General features: G+C 44.8%; 1 protein-coding gene across 3 annotated transcripts in view; it reads right to left on the bottom strand.

Annotated features, from left to right (window-relative positions):
* The window catches only part of ANXA7 (annexin A7), a 118,082-nt gene that overhangs the window by 12,837 nt on the left and 88,595 nt on the right, over positions 1-16,650 (bottom strand). For 2 of the 3 annotated variants that reach the window (XM_044299303.1, XM_044299306.1), the window contains exons 2-6: positions 14,260-14,311; positions 7,629-7,788; positions 4,249-4,590; positions 2,041-2,081; positions 1,892-1,909 (exon numbers count right to left, since the gene is read on the bottom strand). In XM_044299303.1, coding sequence (XP_044155238.1) covers positions 1,892-1,909; positions 2,041-2,081; positions 4,249-4,590; positions 7,629-7,788; positions 14,260-14,311 — 613 coding nt within the window. The remainder of the gene's footprint in view (positions 1-1,891; positions 1,910-2,040; positions 2,082-4,248; positions 4,591-7,628; positions 7,789-14,259; positions 14,312-16,650) is intronic. The other variant, XM_044299304.1, reaches the window with a different exon arrangement.

Here is a 16,650-nt window from a genome sequence, read left to right as displayed (position 1 = left end):
TGCTGTCAATTTGAAAACAGCTCTAACGCATTTCAGCATGGTGCCCCTCAACCAAAATGTGTGAACCCAGCCTCAACACGCTTCAGCCAGATCCATAAGACAAGTGTTACTGTACTTTGCACCTAGGTAACTATACTGGATGTCACTCTTCTTAGTATTAAGGAGCCCGTCTACCAGTCAGGCAGTTACACAAAATCTGGGTGACAACCAATAATGCCACAACTACAGCCGTCAAAGAGACTCATTTATAAATGGGGCTGTGTAATATTAGACAATCACCATGAGATGTTCATTGAACCATGAGCCGCATTTCAATCCTTCACTAGAACGAGCCAATATCAGACACGGCCCATGGACAATAGTGACCCAGTTTCTGGAAGAAAGCAGCCGTGGTTTTCTAATCCAGTACAAACCCTTCACACTCCAAATCACAAATCCGCTAGAATATTTATCTGCCATTTCTTTCATATCACTTCAATAACATTTTCTGAATGTTTTCTGTTACAGCAGATCAACTTCTGAAAATCTTATTGCAAAGTTTAATTTGTCGCTCTGGGTAGAGACCTGCAGAGATCACCTTTCACTATGCCTCAACAATCCTAAGACAGTGGGGAGCACAGACCCCCATCCTTAAGGAGTCTTAGCTGTGTGTGTGATCATTGAAGTCTATGGGAGGTGGAAGCAGCAGAGTGTGCAGACTCAAGGTGGTCTCTGCAAACCGGTCTGCAGAAGGACCATAGAAAGTTTTTCTGTTCTGTAGCTCTGCAAGTCGTAGTCAGAACGCTACATCAGGTAGAAGAAACTGATAACGGTTTTAGGGATATACAATTTAAGCCCTATTAATAAAAAAAAATTGGAAACAACTGACAACTGGCCATTCTGGGTATCTGAAGGACATTTTCCATTACTGCAATCGTTGATAATAGCCCCCACCCTTAACCGGTGGGCTCCAGAGAGTCCTGAGGACAGACCATCAAGATTCTGATCCTGGAAAACCCCTATAAAATTAGCGATCAGACTAATAAAATTCCCTAACGTAATAAAGTCAAACACTAAATAAAGAAAGGGGTTGTGCAAACAGCACATATTGATGATCAGCAATATCTGAACGGCAGGGGTCGGACTCCTAGCACACCCACCCTTCAGCTGTTTGAAGAGGAGGCACCGCTTCATCATCATCATTACACTGCTCATCTTGGTTGTAGTGGCGGTACAGTGCAATTCCAAGCGTTCGGTCCATTCAGCTGAAGGAAACAAGCGCTTGTAATTACACTCTCCCGCCAACACAACGTACAGTGTAACCTGGAAGAAGCCGCGCTGGCTCCTCTTCAGACAGCTGATCGGCTCGGGTGTCGGAAGTCGGACACCCACCGATCAGATATTGGGGACCTATCCTTAGGATGGGTCATCAATATGTAGCGACTGCATAACCCCTTTGAGTTTCAAAGAAACTGATGAAAACACAGAATACAGCTGGGAGATGTGTACGACACAAAGGCTTTTTGGGAACACACACATGCAGCCAGATTTTCTATAATATTTAATAAAAACCAGTCCACACGCATGCAATCACCTTGCTCCAAAAGGCTTTACACCAAAGGGGGCATAAGAGCATGGAGTAATTAGAAAACAATGAAAAAAAATACAAGGAAATATTAGGGGCGGCAGCAAATAAATTGGGGTTTGCAGCATATTTACGGCACAACAGGCTACTCTAGCAACTGAAAATGTGATCATATTCTTTAAAATACAATAATCTTGTAAAAAAAAAATAAAAAAAAATATTAGTAGTGATGCAGTCATCTTCAGATGTGATTAAAAGGGTTACTGCATGCACTGCACACATTATGCTTAAATAATCCCAAGCAATGAGCAGCAATGCATCACCTACCTGAGACTGAACACTAACCTACAATATGCAATATAAAACTATAGATTACAAGGTCTGTCAATCCCACTTGTTACAATAGCAATCTCACACATCTCGCCACCTTCCTCTAATCCACAAATTGCTAGCATCAGAATTCGAGCAATACCTACCGCAGGTTGTTGTCCAGGTGCTGGTCCGGATGGAAATCCACCTAGAAAAATAAGCCAAAGAACCAAAATCAGAGATTTAAAAAAAGGGAAGCGAAAATTTACTCTGTGTAAATTGTAAGACTTGTGGATTTTGCACCAAATCCAACAGTACGAATGGAGCACAGCCAGTGGCGGTCTTGTCAGTCTGAAGAGCAGGTTCCCCTCCTCTCATTTACCTTCTGCGCGAGGATGTAAATTATTCATGCTCAGACTGCTTGCACCGAGACTGCTACGGGAACTTCCACACTTATTTTACATGGGCGGCTGTGGCTTCACAAATTTCCATAAACCAAATCAAGAGTCTTACAGTCAATGTCATTCTATACTGCAACTGTCCCGTCCACACCTAATGCGAGCTCGACAGTGGCAAAGAAATGAAAAAAAAAAAAATTCTCAACATTGTGGCACATTTGGACCCCATTTATAATGACATTATGGGGGTCATTTATTAAACAAATAAGCCTATATCAGGCGTATTTCTGGCGCAATCAGCAACTTCTTCCCGGTCACGCTAGGTCTAAAAACGTGGGTGGGGAAGGGGACGGGCCAGCAGGCCCTCCTCATTTACCATTTTCTACGACTGGTTTTATGCGTACAAAATGGTCTAAATGTAACAGCTCGGAAGCAGTCTTACGTTTAGAACTGGCGGTGGATCCGCTGAAGTTATGGAGAGGTCTGCGCCTCTTCATAACTCCGGCGGATTCACCACCAGTGTATGAGCTTATTAAGACCAGCGCCTTAATAAATGTGCCACTATATGTATAAATAAAGGCAAAGTGAGACAGAGGTATTCTTATTAAAAAGGGATTCTCTGGGAATAACGATTGTAAACAGATTCATACTTACCTGCTCCCCACCACTGACATCCTCTGCACTGCCTCCCGTCTGTCCAGGTTCTGATCCCCGCATGGTGTTTACATCTACTGCTGCAGCCAATGACTGGTTTCAGCGGAGACGTGGCTGCAAGAGACACGTCACCCCTAAAGCCAGTCACTGGTTGTAGCGGAGCATGTGACCATACTGCGGCAGACAACACCTCGAGGGGACCGAAACATGGACATTTGGGAGACAGTTCAGAAGACGGGGGCAGGCATCTGTATTACAGTAGAGTAGTTCTGAGCAAACAAATCTAATGGCCCTACCGTACCATATGCCTCAGATTTCATAAGAAGTTCTCTGCCATGTGCATGAGGTCACATCTTCTTGTCCTCTAAGGGCTGTTTCACACGAGCGAGTCCATTGCGGGAATCACGCTCTGTGTGCGAGTGTGATCCTCCGCTATGGACTTGCAGGAGCGCACTACATCATCATGATTTATAATGCTTTGCGTCTCTGCATGGCTTTTGTTCCTCAGAATCATAGTGACATAAGGCTATCAGTATGATTCTGTAGAAATAAGGTCAAGCAGAGACACATAGCATTATAAATCATGATAATGCAGTGCGCTCCTGCAAGTCCAGAGCGGAGGATCACACTCGCACATGGAGCGCGATTCCCGCAATGGACTCGCTCGTGTAAGACAGCCCTAACTGAACTCAGCCCTTAGTCCCTTATTATAAACTACACAGAAGTAGTAGTGGTAATATAGTCACATCATATGTACATTTTATGCTGCATTTGGCCTCTATTGAAAGGAGCTGAAAAACACAGTAACATCAACAGAGACCAGAATTGGGATCCATTGTGCTAACCGTTTAACCCCCTAGTTACTGGCTAAAAGTAAAAAACATTTGCATCATACTAGCGATGAGTCGCTTTAACAATAAACTTGCTAGATTATTTACTTGCAGACCACCTGACTTTAGTCAGTGGCTTGGTCGACATACAAGGCCTCAGAAAAGTTTCTAGATCTTTATATACATGACAGCGCTGCTTACTGCTCCAGTCCCTTTAACATGAAAAAAGCATAGAAGATACCAAACAGCAAAGTACACTTGTACATGCGAACCTTTGCCAGCGATAATGTTCTCAAACTGAACTTATTGGTGCACACAATAGAAAAGAAATAATTTGTGGAGACTTCAGCAATCAAAATCAAACAACCTGAAGGTCAGATTTGACAGCTGGTTTATTGAAGGAATCTGCAGCGAGATCTGGCCTGGTTTTGCATCCCAGCAATCATATGGTCGGTTTAAAAATAAATAAATAAAAAATAAAAAGACCACCAACCTGGGGCTTGACCTGGTCCTCCACCTCCATAACTCTGAGTAGAAGGCTGCTGATATCCTCCATAGCCTGGTGCGCCACCTGGAGGTGCCCCAAAGCCGCCAGCTGCAGGTGCTCCATACCCTCCAGCTGCAGGTGCTCCATACCCCCCAGGTGCAGGTGCTCCATACCCTCCAGGTGCAGGTGCTCCATACCCCCCAGGTGCAGGTGCTCCATACCCTCCAGCTGCAGGTGCTCCAAAACCAGGACCACCATACCCAGGAACACCCTGTGGTGCTCCGTAGCCTGGAGCACCAGGCGGAGCTCCATATCCTGGACCTTGACCTGGTGTTCCAAATCCAGGAGCTAGTGGGGGAAAAAAAAAGCGCATATGAATAATATAAAATTTTTCCACATAAAGCAATATTAAGGAACATACATGCATAGTTAGAGTAAGCCTACCAGACATTAGACCTACATTTCCCTAGTCTAACCCAGAACATTTGAACAATCTAAACTTAATTTCTAAACTGCAAAAGCACATTTAATGTTATATTACATAGTTTAGTAAAAGAAAAAAAGGGCATGCAAGTCTCCATACTTTCCTTCATTTCTGCAGTGCAGACATATGAAATGCGGTAGAAAACAAGCCTTAGGGCTCTTTCACACCTGCGTTATTGTCTTCCGGCATAGAGTTCCGTCGTCGGGGCTCTATGCCGGAAGAATCCTAATGCATTCTGAATGGAGTGAAATCCGTTCAGGATGCATCAGGATGTCTTCAGTTCCGGAACGGAACGTTTTTTGGCCAGAGAAAATACCGCAGCATGCTGCGCTTTTTGCTCCGGCCAAAAAAACTTGCCACAAGGTCGGATCCGGAATGAATGCCCATTGAAAGGCATTGATCCGGACTTAAGCTAAACGTCGTTTCAGCGCATTGCCGGATCCGACGTTTAGCTTTTTCTCAATGGTTACCCAGGGCTGTGGAGTCGGTAGATAAATGCTCCGACTCCTCAGTTTTTTGTACTTCCGACTCCGACTCCTCTGTATTTAATATGCAAATGTATTTTATACATTCCTTGAAGGAAAGAAAGAAGTTCTTCTAAGCTCTTCTAGCACAGAGAGGTAGTTGGGCAGAAGGTGCTGCCTTCTCCTTTGTGTGCTGATCTTCTGCTGAAGATAGGGCAGTGGGAGGATCCAGGAAGGAAACATGATTTCCCTAGAAGAATCCCATAGTCATGTTTAAAGGGCCAATAAGCATATTGAGGTATATATATAGCACTACAGGTCTTATAATGGGTATTATCATATAAGTATCCCCCCTGTCCACATTATACATACAGTAAACTTTAAGTTTTATAACCTGCTCCAACGGTCTTCAATCTGCCCAAGGGGTGGCGTTTCACCTCTCTTGCTCCCAGCCAGCCTCCCCCAACTGCCGCTTAGAAGCGCCGCCCAGCTCATGAATATTCAGTTTGCTGGGCGGCGCTTACTGCCCCCGACTTCACAAGAGCCGGCGCATGCGCAGGGCACTGTTCAGCGCAGCGCTTCAGAGCGGGGACCGCAGAAGCCGCCCAGCAAACTGAATATTCATGAGCTGGGCGGCGCTTCTAAGCGGCAGTTGGGGGAGGCTGGCTGGGAGCAAGAGAGGTGAAACGCCACCCCTTGGGCAGATTGAAGACCGTTGGAGCAGGTTATAAAACTTAAAGTTTACTGTATGTATAATGTGGACAGGGGGGATACTTATATGATTGTAATACCCATTATAAGACCTGTAGTGCCATATATATACCTCAATATGCTTATTGGCCCTGTCAGTGTCCCTTTAAGATAACATTCTGAGTTTACACGTTTTATAGCCTTAGCTGAATGACAGCAGTTTTTCCAATGGTTTACAGCTTCAGTCTTCAACTATTGACCCTCCATTCCCTTCACTTATACAAGTGTCTCTAGTCCAGCAAAACACATATTTACTTAATCCCTCATCAGTGAGAGGCGAGGATAACCATGGGCATTGTGTTCCCTGTAACATCAGAACACAACACAATGGAAAGTATATGTGTTGCCACTCCTAATTGTGCATTGCGTGCCATATAGTGAAGCATATGAAAAGCATGCTTCTTCACATCACTGAACGCGTTTGTTTTGCGGTTACGTGAGGCATTGCATGCATTGGCCTTTATTCTTACAGTAGAGAAGTCATTAATTATAACTGTTTATGAATTCGAACATTTAAACTTGCTTTTTTTTTTTTTTATTCCAATTTAAATTTAGTAGGAGTCGGTTCATTTTTTGCCGACTCCGACTCCAGGTACCCAAAATTGACTCCGACTCCACAGCCCTGTGGTTACCATGGCTGCCGGGACGCTAAAGTCCTGGCAGCCATGGTAAAGTGTAGTGGGGAGCGGGGGAGCAGCATACTTACCGTCCGTGCGGCTCCCGGGGCGCTCCAGAGTGACGTCAGGGCACCCCAGGCGCATGGATGACGTGATCGCATGGCACGTCATCTATGCGCATGGGGCGCTCTGATGTCACTCTGGAGCGTCCCGGGAGCCGCACGGACGGTAAGTATGCCGCTCCCCGCTCCTACTATGGCAACCAGGACTTTAATAGCGTCCTGGGTGCCATAGTAACACTGAAAGCATTTTGAAGACGGATCCGTCTTCAAATGCTTTCAGTACACTTGCGTTTACGGATCCGGCGTGTAATTCCGGCAAGTGGAGTACATGCCGGATCCGGACAACGCAAGTGTGAAAGAGGCCTTAGGCCAAGTTCACACTTCAGTTATAACCATCGTTAAAGCTACATGCACACGATGTATTTTGTTTCCGTGTCCAGTCTGTTTTTTTTTTTTGCGGATAGGATGTGGACCTATTCATTTCAATGAGGCCTCTTGCACACAAACTTTTTTTTTTTTACGTTCCGTATACGAAAATAAAAAAAATATCCAATACGGATGCCAGAAGGAGTATGTTTGGGGGGGGGGGAATCAGTAGTTTCCGGACCTCAAAACACATAAGGTCGTGTGAATGTAGTCTTGTTTTAAGCCAAAACCAGGTGCGGGTCAAAAATCACAGAACAGGTGCAGATCTTTCCATTAGATCTTATCTTGGAGTCGGCTTCACTACTAGTTTTGGCTCACAATAACTGATGGAACTAACTGACCAAATAATATAATAAGTTTGAACTTGGCCTTACTGGTAGCAGCCACTTAGCAGTCCCGTGAGATCAAACCCTAATGTTATTCTGCAGGTTGATAAGAACGTGCTAGAAGACACTACACAGACTTAGCACTGCACAAAAGCAATCTCATACTTAATTACCAAATTATGGACTTCCTTAGTAAATACAACAGAAACCTTTACTGGAAAAAATAAAATAAATTGGCAGCAAAATTAAGAACTTGCCTCCAGGATAGCTTGGCACTGCCCCAGGAAAGCCACCAGGAGCTGGAAAACCACCTGCTTGAGGGTATCCTCCACCAGCAGCAGGTGGGAAGGCACCTCCAGGAGGATACTGCCCACCAGGAAATGCCTGTTGCCCAGGAGGATATGAAGCATCACCTCCCTATGAAGAAACAAAAAAATAATAATAATTAAAAAAAAACAAAAAAAACACAACATGCTTATATGCAAAGAGAAAACCTACTATGCAAATTAAACTGGGATTGTAGTAATCGCATGTATTTAGAGAGACTGTTAGGGTGTCCTTATACAACAACCAAAAGGAGCAGCACTGCAAGTAGAAGGCCCCCCAAGGTGTGGGTGCACGCTTCTAAAAAGGTACGACTCCTCCAAATAAGTCACAACATGAAGAAGCAATCCAAATAAGTGAATTAATTAATCTATTCAGCCATGTTCACAGGATGGATCAGAAGAACGGAATAATGGCGATTTGAACTCTGCCTTATATGTATATGTTTTGAGAACTCACACCAGTGATGGCAAACCATTTAGAGACTGAATGGCCAAACTGCAATCCAAAACACTTATTTATTGCACAGTGCCAACATGGCAATTTAAAGGGGTTGTCTTGAGATATTTTTTTTGTTCTTTGTATGTTTCTAACTAGACAAATGAAAGGACTTTACAATTCACTTACTTTATCTCCAGTTGCTGGTTTCTCAGATTTCACTGAGGGTCACATGACCTGTGATGTCAGCTTCTCTCCCTGCTCTGATGATGTTTCCTGCACAAGCCTCAAGAGATCAGATATGTGTTGCTCTCTACCTGGATTCTTGAGGAAAAACATTAACCCCTTCAGCGGCACAGACTCAGGGCTGAAAGCTTTACCGAGTAGCTGCAGGCAGTGAGGAGACAAATGCTGGGCACAGGAGCTGACAGGAGTTATGCAGAGCATTGCACAAAAACAGGTAGGGGGAAGATCCTATGTGTATTAGCAGTGTCATTGTACAGCTGGGACATGTAGTCCTACAAATACAACATGCTGCAGAGTCTCCCAGCAGGCAGACATGTCACTCAGGGCAGCACTTGTACTCGCTCCCTTTGCAGAGTAGGGGGAGGGGCAGAGATTGTTGTTATTGCAGGTAACAAAAGGCCAGAAGAGAACCAGGGAAATTAAGAAATATAGATTTATTTATCTTTTGGCCTAAAACTTGCTTAGCTTAGTTAAACATTGCTGCCCAGATTTACAGTGCTATATAAATTTTATTTCATAACTCAGACAACCCCTTTAAACTGAATACTACAGTCCATGTACTTTATCATTGAGCTATAATAGCCTGCCTACAATCAATGTGCTGCCTGTGCCGTTCATAGTGTGCCCTGTGCTGATGAATGGCAGGAAAAGTCTAAGGCATAGGTTTACCACCACTGCCTTATGCCCTAGATCAGGTCTAGTTACTAAAGTTTTTCAAAAGTTGCAAGAGTAACATACAAATGAAAAAAGTTGCATATTTTTGCACAAAACCAGTATGCGCCAAAATAAGTAACTGTTTAACACCAGAAAACAAGCACAAGTCACATAATTTCCTGAGTCTGTCAGGAGTTTTGACCACACTAAACTGCTGACAGCACTAGTTGGAGGCTATGGAGAGCAGTACAAAAAGTAAATATTCACACTACTTTCGAAATTCCACAAAAAGTAGGTTTATCCTGCTCGCCCCAGCGCCTAGCTAGTGCTGTCAGGAGTCAATTATGGTCAATACTGCTGACAGTTTTCCAGTGATAAGAATGTTTTAAAGGGAGTCTATCAGTATGAAGGTTCTTTAGTTGCCCAAGTATCATTTAGTTTTGAATCTAATTAGTAACAGTGTTGGGCAAGCATGCTCAGCCGAACATCAGTTTGGCTCGAGCATCGCTATGCTCTGCACATCGCGGTGTTTGGCCGAACACTGCGTGTGCTCGAGTCTCCTCCCCGCACATTTGTTGGCAGTTATGCAGCCAATAAACGTGCAGGCAAGTACTGCCCTCACTGTAATGCCATAGCCATGTTGGCTACTGGCATTACAGCGATTGGCTGGCCGAAACGTGGCATCGGGTGCTATATAGCACCAAATGATACGTGTTCGGCTCAGTCTTAGTCAGGGAGAGCTGTGCTGAAGAAGGGACAGATAGTGTAGGGAGTGAAATACTAATATTTTATTGAAAAAACTTGTTAGAGACCCAAAAGTCCTTTTCAGGACTATTGTTGTACCTGGCAGCAATATATATTTTTTGCGCAACCTGCGCTAAATAGCTTGCAATTGTTTGGCCGCTGCAGACAGTGACATTATCTACGCTACATCTCCTGTCTAACGTGTGCTCAGCCTAAAAATATCTGACATCCAGTGTACTTTTTCCATAGACTGTCTGCTGCGGACAGTTAAATTACTTGTGCTACATCTCCTGTATAACGTGTGCACTTCCTAAAAATAGTGATGTTCTATGTACTTTATTTGTGCAGACACTTACAAAACCTGCGCTACTGTACGTGTGACATACTTGCAAGCATATATACAATTTAATATGCGCAAGGCAAGCAGTAAGGGACGGGGAAGTGGCCGTGCTGCTGATGGTGCACGCAGAGGCCGTGGCCCTGGGCGCGGTGAAACTATGCCTACTGCCAGAGCACAAGAAACACACTGATCCATGATACCTAGCTTCATGTCCCAGTTTGCAGGGCGGCGCAGGACACCACTCTCGAAGTCAGACCAGTTCAACCAGGTGGTCGGTTGGATTGCAGCAGATAATGCTTTTGGCTAGGGATGCTACATTTCCCTGACGGCACACTGAGTGAACATTGTGGAGGCCGGGAGCGTCGTACCCTGGGATGGCACAAGTGCTACCGACGCCAAGGATTGCGGGCCCTACTTCCATCAGGGTTTCCGCCACCACCTACGTTAGTGGCTCCAACCCCCTCCCCCTCCTCCACTTGCACCTCTGAATTATCATCTTGCAGCACCAGTCAGTAGCTGGAAGCAGTATAGCACTGCAGTGGGGAAGCGGCAACAGGCCGCGCTGAAACGAATTTGATTAGGTGACAAACAGCACACCACCGCAGAGCTGTGGCAGGGGATAAGGGACCAGACTGAGCTCTTGCCACTCAACCTACAACCAGGCATGGTTGTGTCCAATAATGGCCGTAACTTGGTGGCGGCTTTGAAGCTCGGCAAGCTCACACACATACTATACCTAGCCCACGTGTTCAACCTAGTGGTTCAGCGGTTTCTCAAAACCTACCCCAATATGCCCGAGCTACTGGTGAAGGTGCGCTGTGTGTGTGCCCATTTCCGCAAGTCATCGATAGCTTCCGTCGGTCTGGCAACGCTGCAGCAGCGCTTGCAATTGCCAGCTCACCGACTGTTGAGCAACGTGAGCACGTACCGGAACTCCACGTTCCACATGTTGACCAGGCTTTGTGAGCAGCAGAGGGCAGTAGTGAAATATGAGCTGCAACATGGTCTTTTATGCAACTTTGAGGAATCAACACAGATGGTGAGCAGCGATAAACGCCATAGGTAGCGTAACCATCCCACTTCTGTGTCTACTCAAACGCTCGCTGCTCACAATTAAGGCGGACACTTTGCATGTGGAAGAGGTGGAAATGGGGGAAGACAGTACACAGGGTGATAGCCAGACCACCCCAAGTTAGTCTTCTCAGCGCGAATTGAATGATGAAGAGGAGGAGCAGGAGATGGTTGCCTCAGCTACATAGGGTAGTACCCATGGAAGTTTTATTCCATCTGTTCAGCGTGGATGGGTAGAAGAGGAGATTTGTGTCCTCATCAGGAGGATGACTCTCAATGTCTTGTCTGTTGGGACTCAGGCACACATGGCTGACTTTATGTTAGGCTGCCTTTCCCATGACCCTCGTGTTGTACCCAACCGATTACTGGTTGTTCACCCTTCTCAACCCCCGCTACAAAGAACTTCTCATCTTTCATTACTTTGGTGGAGAGGACGAGCAAAATGGTGCAATACCAGAAGGTCCTTGTGGAAAAATTGCTCCAAAAATTTTCAGCCGACACTGGCAGCAGAGTACATAGTTCCTTGGCCAAACCGAGGTGGGAGACGAGGGAAACACACAGCAGTTCCAACAGAGGCAGGGCGACACTCTCCAAGGCCTGGGACAGTTTTATGACACCCCGCTAGCCCCCTCAACCTGAAGAGCGGCCTAGTGTCACAAGGAGGGAAAAAGTTTGGAAGATGGTGAAGGCGTACGTAGCAGACCGTTTCAGCGTCCTCAGTGATCCCTCTGTGCCTTACAACTATTGGGTGTCCAAGCTGGACACGTAGCACGAACTGGCGCTCTATGCCTTGGAGGTGCTAGCCTGCCCCTCCGCCAGCATTTTGTCAGAGCGGGTATTTAGTGCTGCTGGGGGCATAATAACTGATAAGCGCATCAGCCTGTCAACTGAAAATGCTGACAGGTTGACTCTTATAAAAATGAACAAGGCCTGGATTGCCCCTGACTTCTCTACTCCACCAGAGGAAAGGCACTTTAAATGTTGATTTTATGGTGTATTGAATACACTGTATTCCATGCACCCTTTCCACCAGTAAAAAGGGTATATGGTTCAATCTCCCTTTTCTCGTCCTCCATCATATCAACATGCTTATTAGGATGCCCTCGCTCATAATGTTTTAGATGGTCAGATCAGCAGGCCCTTGCTCCAATAGTTTTTGAGGGTCACCAGCAGGCCATCAATCATAATTTTTCAAGGGTGTGTAGGATGCCCTCTTTTATGTGTAATAAAGGGCGTATTGGAGTGCCTCTTCCTTGTAATTTTTGGCAGCACTTGCACTTTATATACAGGAAAGAACGTTTCCTAACCATTTTTCCTCTAAAAATCGATTTTATCTTCGGTTTTGTGCGTATTATTGTCAATCTGTAAAGTGGCGTACTATTCGGACAACATCGTTCCCAGCAGCGACCTGGGAGTCCAAGATGCATCCATACATCCTCCCCATGCTGTTCCCGAACCATTTCAGTGGCGTTTCCATAAATTTCTGACCTTTTCCTGTGAACCAGACACCCTCCCCTCTTCAGAGCAGTGGGTGCCTGGTTTAATGCTCTGGTTCTCCCATTAACTTCCATTGTGCAACAAAAAAAAAAAAAAAAAAAAAACGCTGCATGCAACAGGTTTTGTTCGACTGAAACCTGGAAACAGGCTGGATGCAATCACAGTCAATGGGGTCCGGTATTGAACGGTAATACCTGGATAGGCTGAATCCAGTGAACTCCGGCAGTCTGTTCTCTGCTGAAACAGCCTGCCAGATGTTTCAGCAGATGTGGAACTAGCCCAAGAAAGGATGTTTTCGAAATTTTCATTTTTAAAGGGGATTTTCCCAAATTTTTATACCGATGACCTATTCTCAGGATAGGTTATCAGTATCTGATCGGTGGGGGTCTTACCAAGCACAGCGCCGTACATTGTATAGATGTATAGAGGCTCTGCTTGGTATTGCGCTCAGCCCCATTGAAGTGAATGGTGCCGAGCTGTGATACCAAATACTGCCTCTATACAATGTATGGTGCTGTGCTTGATAAGCACAGAGAAGGCCTTCTCCAACAGCTGATCGGCAGGGGTTCCGGGTGTTAGACCCCCACAATCAGATACTGATGACCTAGCCTGAGAATAGGTCATCAGTATAAAAATCTCGAAAACCCCTTTTCATTTTAAGTGTTTAGTAAAAGAAAGGGCTGAGAGACCCTCTTTAGGCACAGAAAATATACCAATTGGAAAATATGCACTTTAAGTAAAACGATTGTTATGCTGCCGACATTGGTCTGTACGTATTGTGGCAAAGTGCACGGTAGTGGTATGGTTGGGGGTATGTACCTTACCCAATTTTTCTATTTAGCTCGGCGAGAACTGAAATCCAGAATTGGTATGGCTTCAGCAAGGCATAGTTGCTGGAGCGGTTTTTGTATGTTCTGGATTTCTTTGGACTGGGAGACAGGTTGGTAGTGGGAGTCTTCCAGTCCACACCCCTAGTCCATTACAGGTTCCCTGGCCCCAGGTGAGGCCAGCTGGGTTAATCAAGGAGGGATAAAACAACCCTCTGTGTATGGGGGAGAGGAAGTGACCCTGAGAGGGGGAAGCCTGAGGCTTGTGTGGCCACAGACCGTACGGCTGAGTGAAGCCGGATTTCTCCCCTGGTGTGGGACTTACCGTATGCTTTGGTGAAGCTGTCCTGCCGAGTGTCTGTTTCTGTGAACGGCGCTTTAGAGGTGAGATAGGAAGAAGACCTATGTATTAGGTAGAGCCCAGACGGGCAGGTGTTTATTTTGCCATGTTTGTGTTTTGGGGTGCTGGAACCTCACCTGACCCAGTGATGATATAACTGGGTGATCATCTGTATTACTGAAGTGCCAAAATAAAGCACCATTTGGACTTTAACTCCGTTCTCTGAAAAGGAATCTGTCATAGTCGCCCTGCTCGAGAGCCATCCCTTACAGTATATTATGATATTTGCATCAGTCAATTTTATGTTGTCAAAGTATTATACTAGTGTGCAAATCTTTTTGTATACATTGTAAATCAAATATCTCTACAGATCAGAGGCCTTGCATGTTCACAGAGATAACACTTACTGGATAGCCTGGAAATCCCGGGAAACCTGATGAAGGGTACTGGTACGCCATTCTGCAGAACAGAACACAAAATGCACTGAATTACTAAAAAGAGAAGTAGAATATAAAAATATATATACAGCAGCTTTATATAGTTTCTTGCACTGTATTTATTTTTAGCCTGTGCTCCCATAGATGGACAGAACTTGCTGCACCTGTCGAGGACAACTAATCCTTCAGAGTCTAAAGAGTCACAATCAAATGTGTTTGCCCATTTTGAGCAGACATAAGAACACAAATGGGGGTAGGGATGAGCGAATCCGAACTGCAAAGTTCTTCACTGAAGTCCGGGTTTGGTTGATTACTATTTTCTGTGATAACATAGTTATATCAGCATTCTTAAAAGGGGTATTCTCATCACAGACAATGGAGGCATATCACAACCATATGCCCCCATTGTCTTATAGGTGCGGGTCCCACCACTAGCACCTATAATCGAGAATGGAACCCCGAAAGTAGTGGAGGGCGCACTCGCATGTGAAGCCGCCCTCCTTTCATTTTCTATAGGGCACTGGCTTGGTCATTTTCGTTGGGCCCATAGAAGCGAATGGGAGCAGTGGCTGGTCATGCTCTCCAATTGACTTCTATGGGGAACTCGCTTGGTGGTGGCCGGACCAGAGTCCTCCAGCCACCACCTTGCAGGGCTCCATTCCCGATATAGGTGAAGGTCCCAGAGGTGCGACCCACACTTGTAAGACAATGGGGGCATATCCTAGCAATATGCCCCCGTTGTCTGTGATGATACCCCTTTAAGACAAAATGCAAAACAATATGGCCAATTAGGGGTTAAAAAAACAACTCGCCTCATCCACTCAGTTCAGTGAAGAGAAAAGGTTCTGCAGCGCAATCAAGTGGATGAGGAGAGTTGTTTTTTTAACCCCTAAATGGCCATATTGTTTTGCATCCTGTCTTAAGAATGCTATTATTTTCCGATATAATCGCGTTATAACAGAAAATAATAAAGTGAAGTTCGGGTCCCTATTGACTTCAATGGTGTTCGGGGTCAAGTTCGGGTCCTGAACCCGAACTTTGACCTGAAGTTTGGCTGAACCTGAACTTCCACAGGTTCGCTCATCCATAAAAGGGGGGACATTTATCAATAATGGCATAAATTGCTCCAAAAAATAAATAAAATACATTACAAGTCAAAAGTGGCAATTTGTTTCACTTCATATAAAAATGGGCACGTCACCTTTAAAATGTGACTTTTTTTTAATATATAAAACTTGATTATCCGCCTATTTCTCTTGCTTTGATACATTTTAACGCCAATAGCACTAAAATGAGACTTTTTTTTTAAGCCAAAATGCATATTTCACCCAACTCTACCAGACCACACTTGACTTTTGAAGCATATTTGCGGTATTTCCACTGGTAAATTGCAACTTCTGTCTTAGACTTGGGACGTTTTTATTTTGTTTTTTTGCGTTAATTTACTGACAAAACTCTGCTTAAACATTTATATTACATAAAAATAAATGCGTCCTGGTTTAATAAATACTTACCTGTCACTCGTTCCCACGACGAGCTGGTTTTTCCCTTTTCATAGATGTAATTTATGCCATAAATGTGAAATTTTCCACAAAACCCCACCACATAAGCTGGCTTACTTGTCCGCAACAATTTGACCCATTTCTGCCGATAAGAGGACGATAAATGAGTCGTGATATTTGCCCATTTGATAGCCCTGCCCACTTTGACATGTAGAACTCATTTCTGGCATGATGCACTCTTTATGGTGAAAATTCGAGAAAACAGTGGGTGAATTTGGCGCAAAGTAAAACGCTATTCTTTTTGGCGCATTTTACGCCATAATTCTGGCGCAACATGCTTAGTAAAATGTCCCTCAAAGACTTGTCTTTCCTACAGTCCACTCCCTTCCTTGCTCTCTAGGTCTGTAGAGACATGGGGGTCATTTACAAAGGCTGTACGCTAGTTTTCTGCTGTAATAAAACTAGCAAACAGCAACTTGCAAAAAAAATAAAAATATTTAAATAGCTGAACATTTTTTGTAGAAAAGAGGAACCCTAGTCTACGCTTGCACTCTAGAATAGAAGGTGTGACCACTCTCTGCATTGTGTAACCTTTCACAATGACACCTCACCCCACGGCACTGCAGGGCGTGGTAGTCAGCAGAGGGCTATCCCCACCCCACAAGCATTTCTATGGTATGAAGAGCAGAAGTGGCTGTCATACATTAGGCACCACTTCTTTAAGATGCAGTCTGACTGAAATCTAACCTGTCTAAAGGGTCCTGTACATGGGCCGAAAAATCCAGACAATCACTAATGAGCGTTCATACCAGTGCTCGTTAGCGATTATCTGGCAGTGTAAAGGTGCCGCCGATTACTC

Source organism: Bufo gargarizans, chromosome 6 (assembly GCF_014858855.1).
Source record: "Bufo gargarizans isolate SCDJY-AF-19 chromosome 6, ASM1485885v1, whole genome shotgun sequence".
In the NCBI taxonomy this organism is placed as follows: Eukaryota; Metazoa; Chordata; class Amphibia; order Anura; family Bufonidae; genus Bufo; species Bufo gargarizans.
Note: the sequence above shows the minus strand (reverse complement) of the source record. Positions and strands in the feature narration are given on the sequence as shown.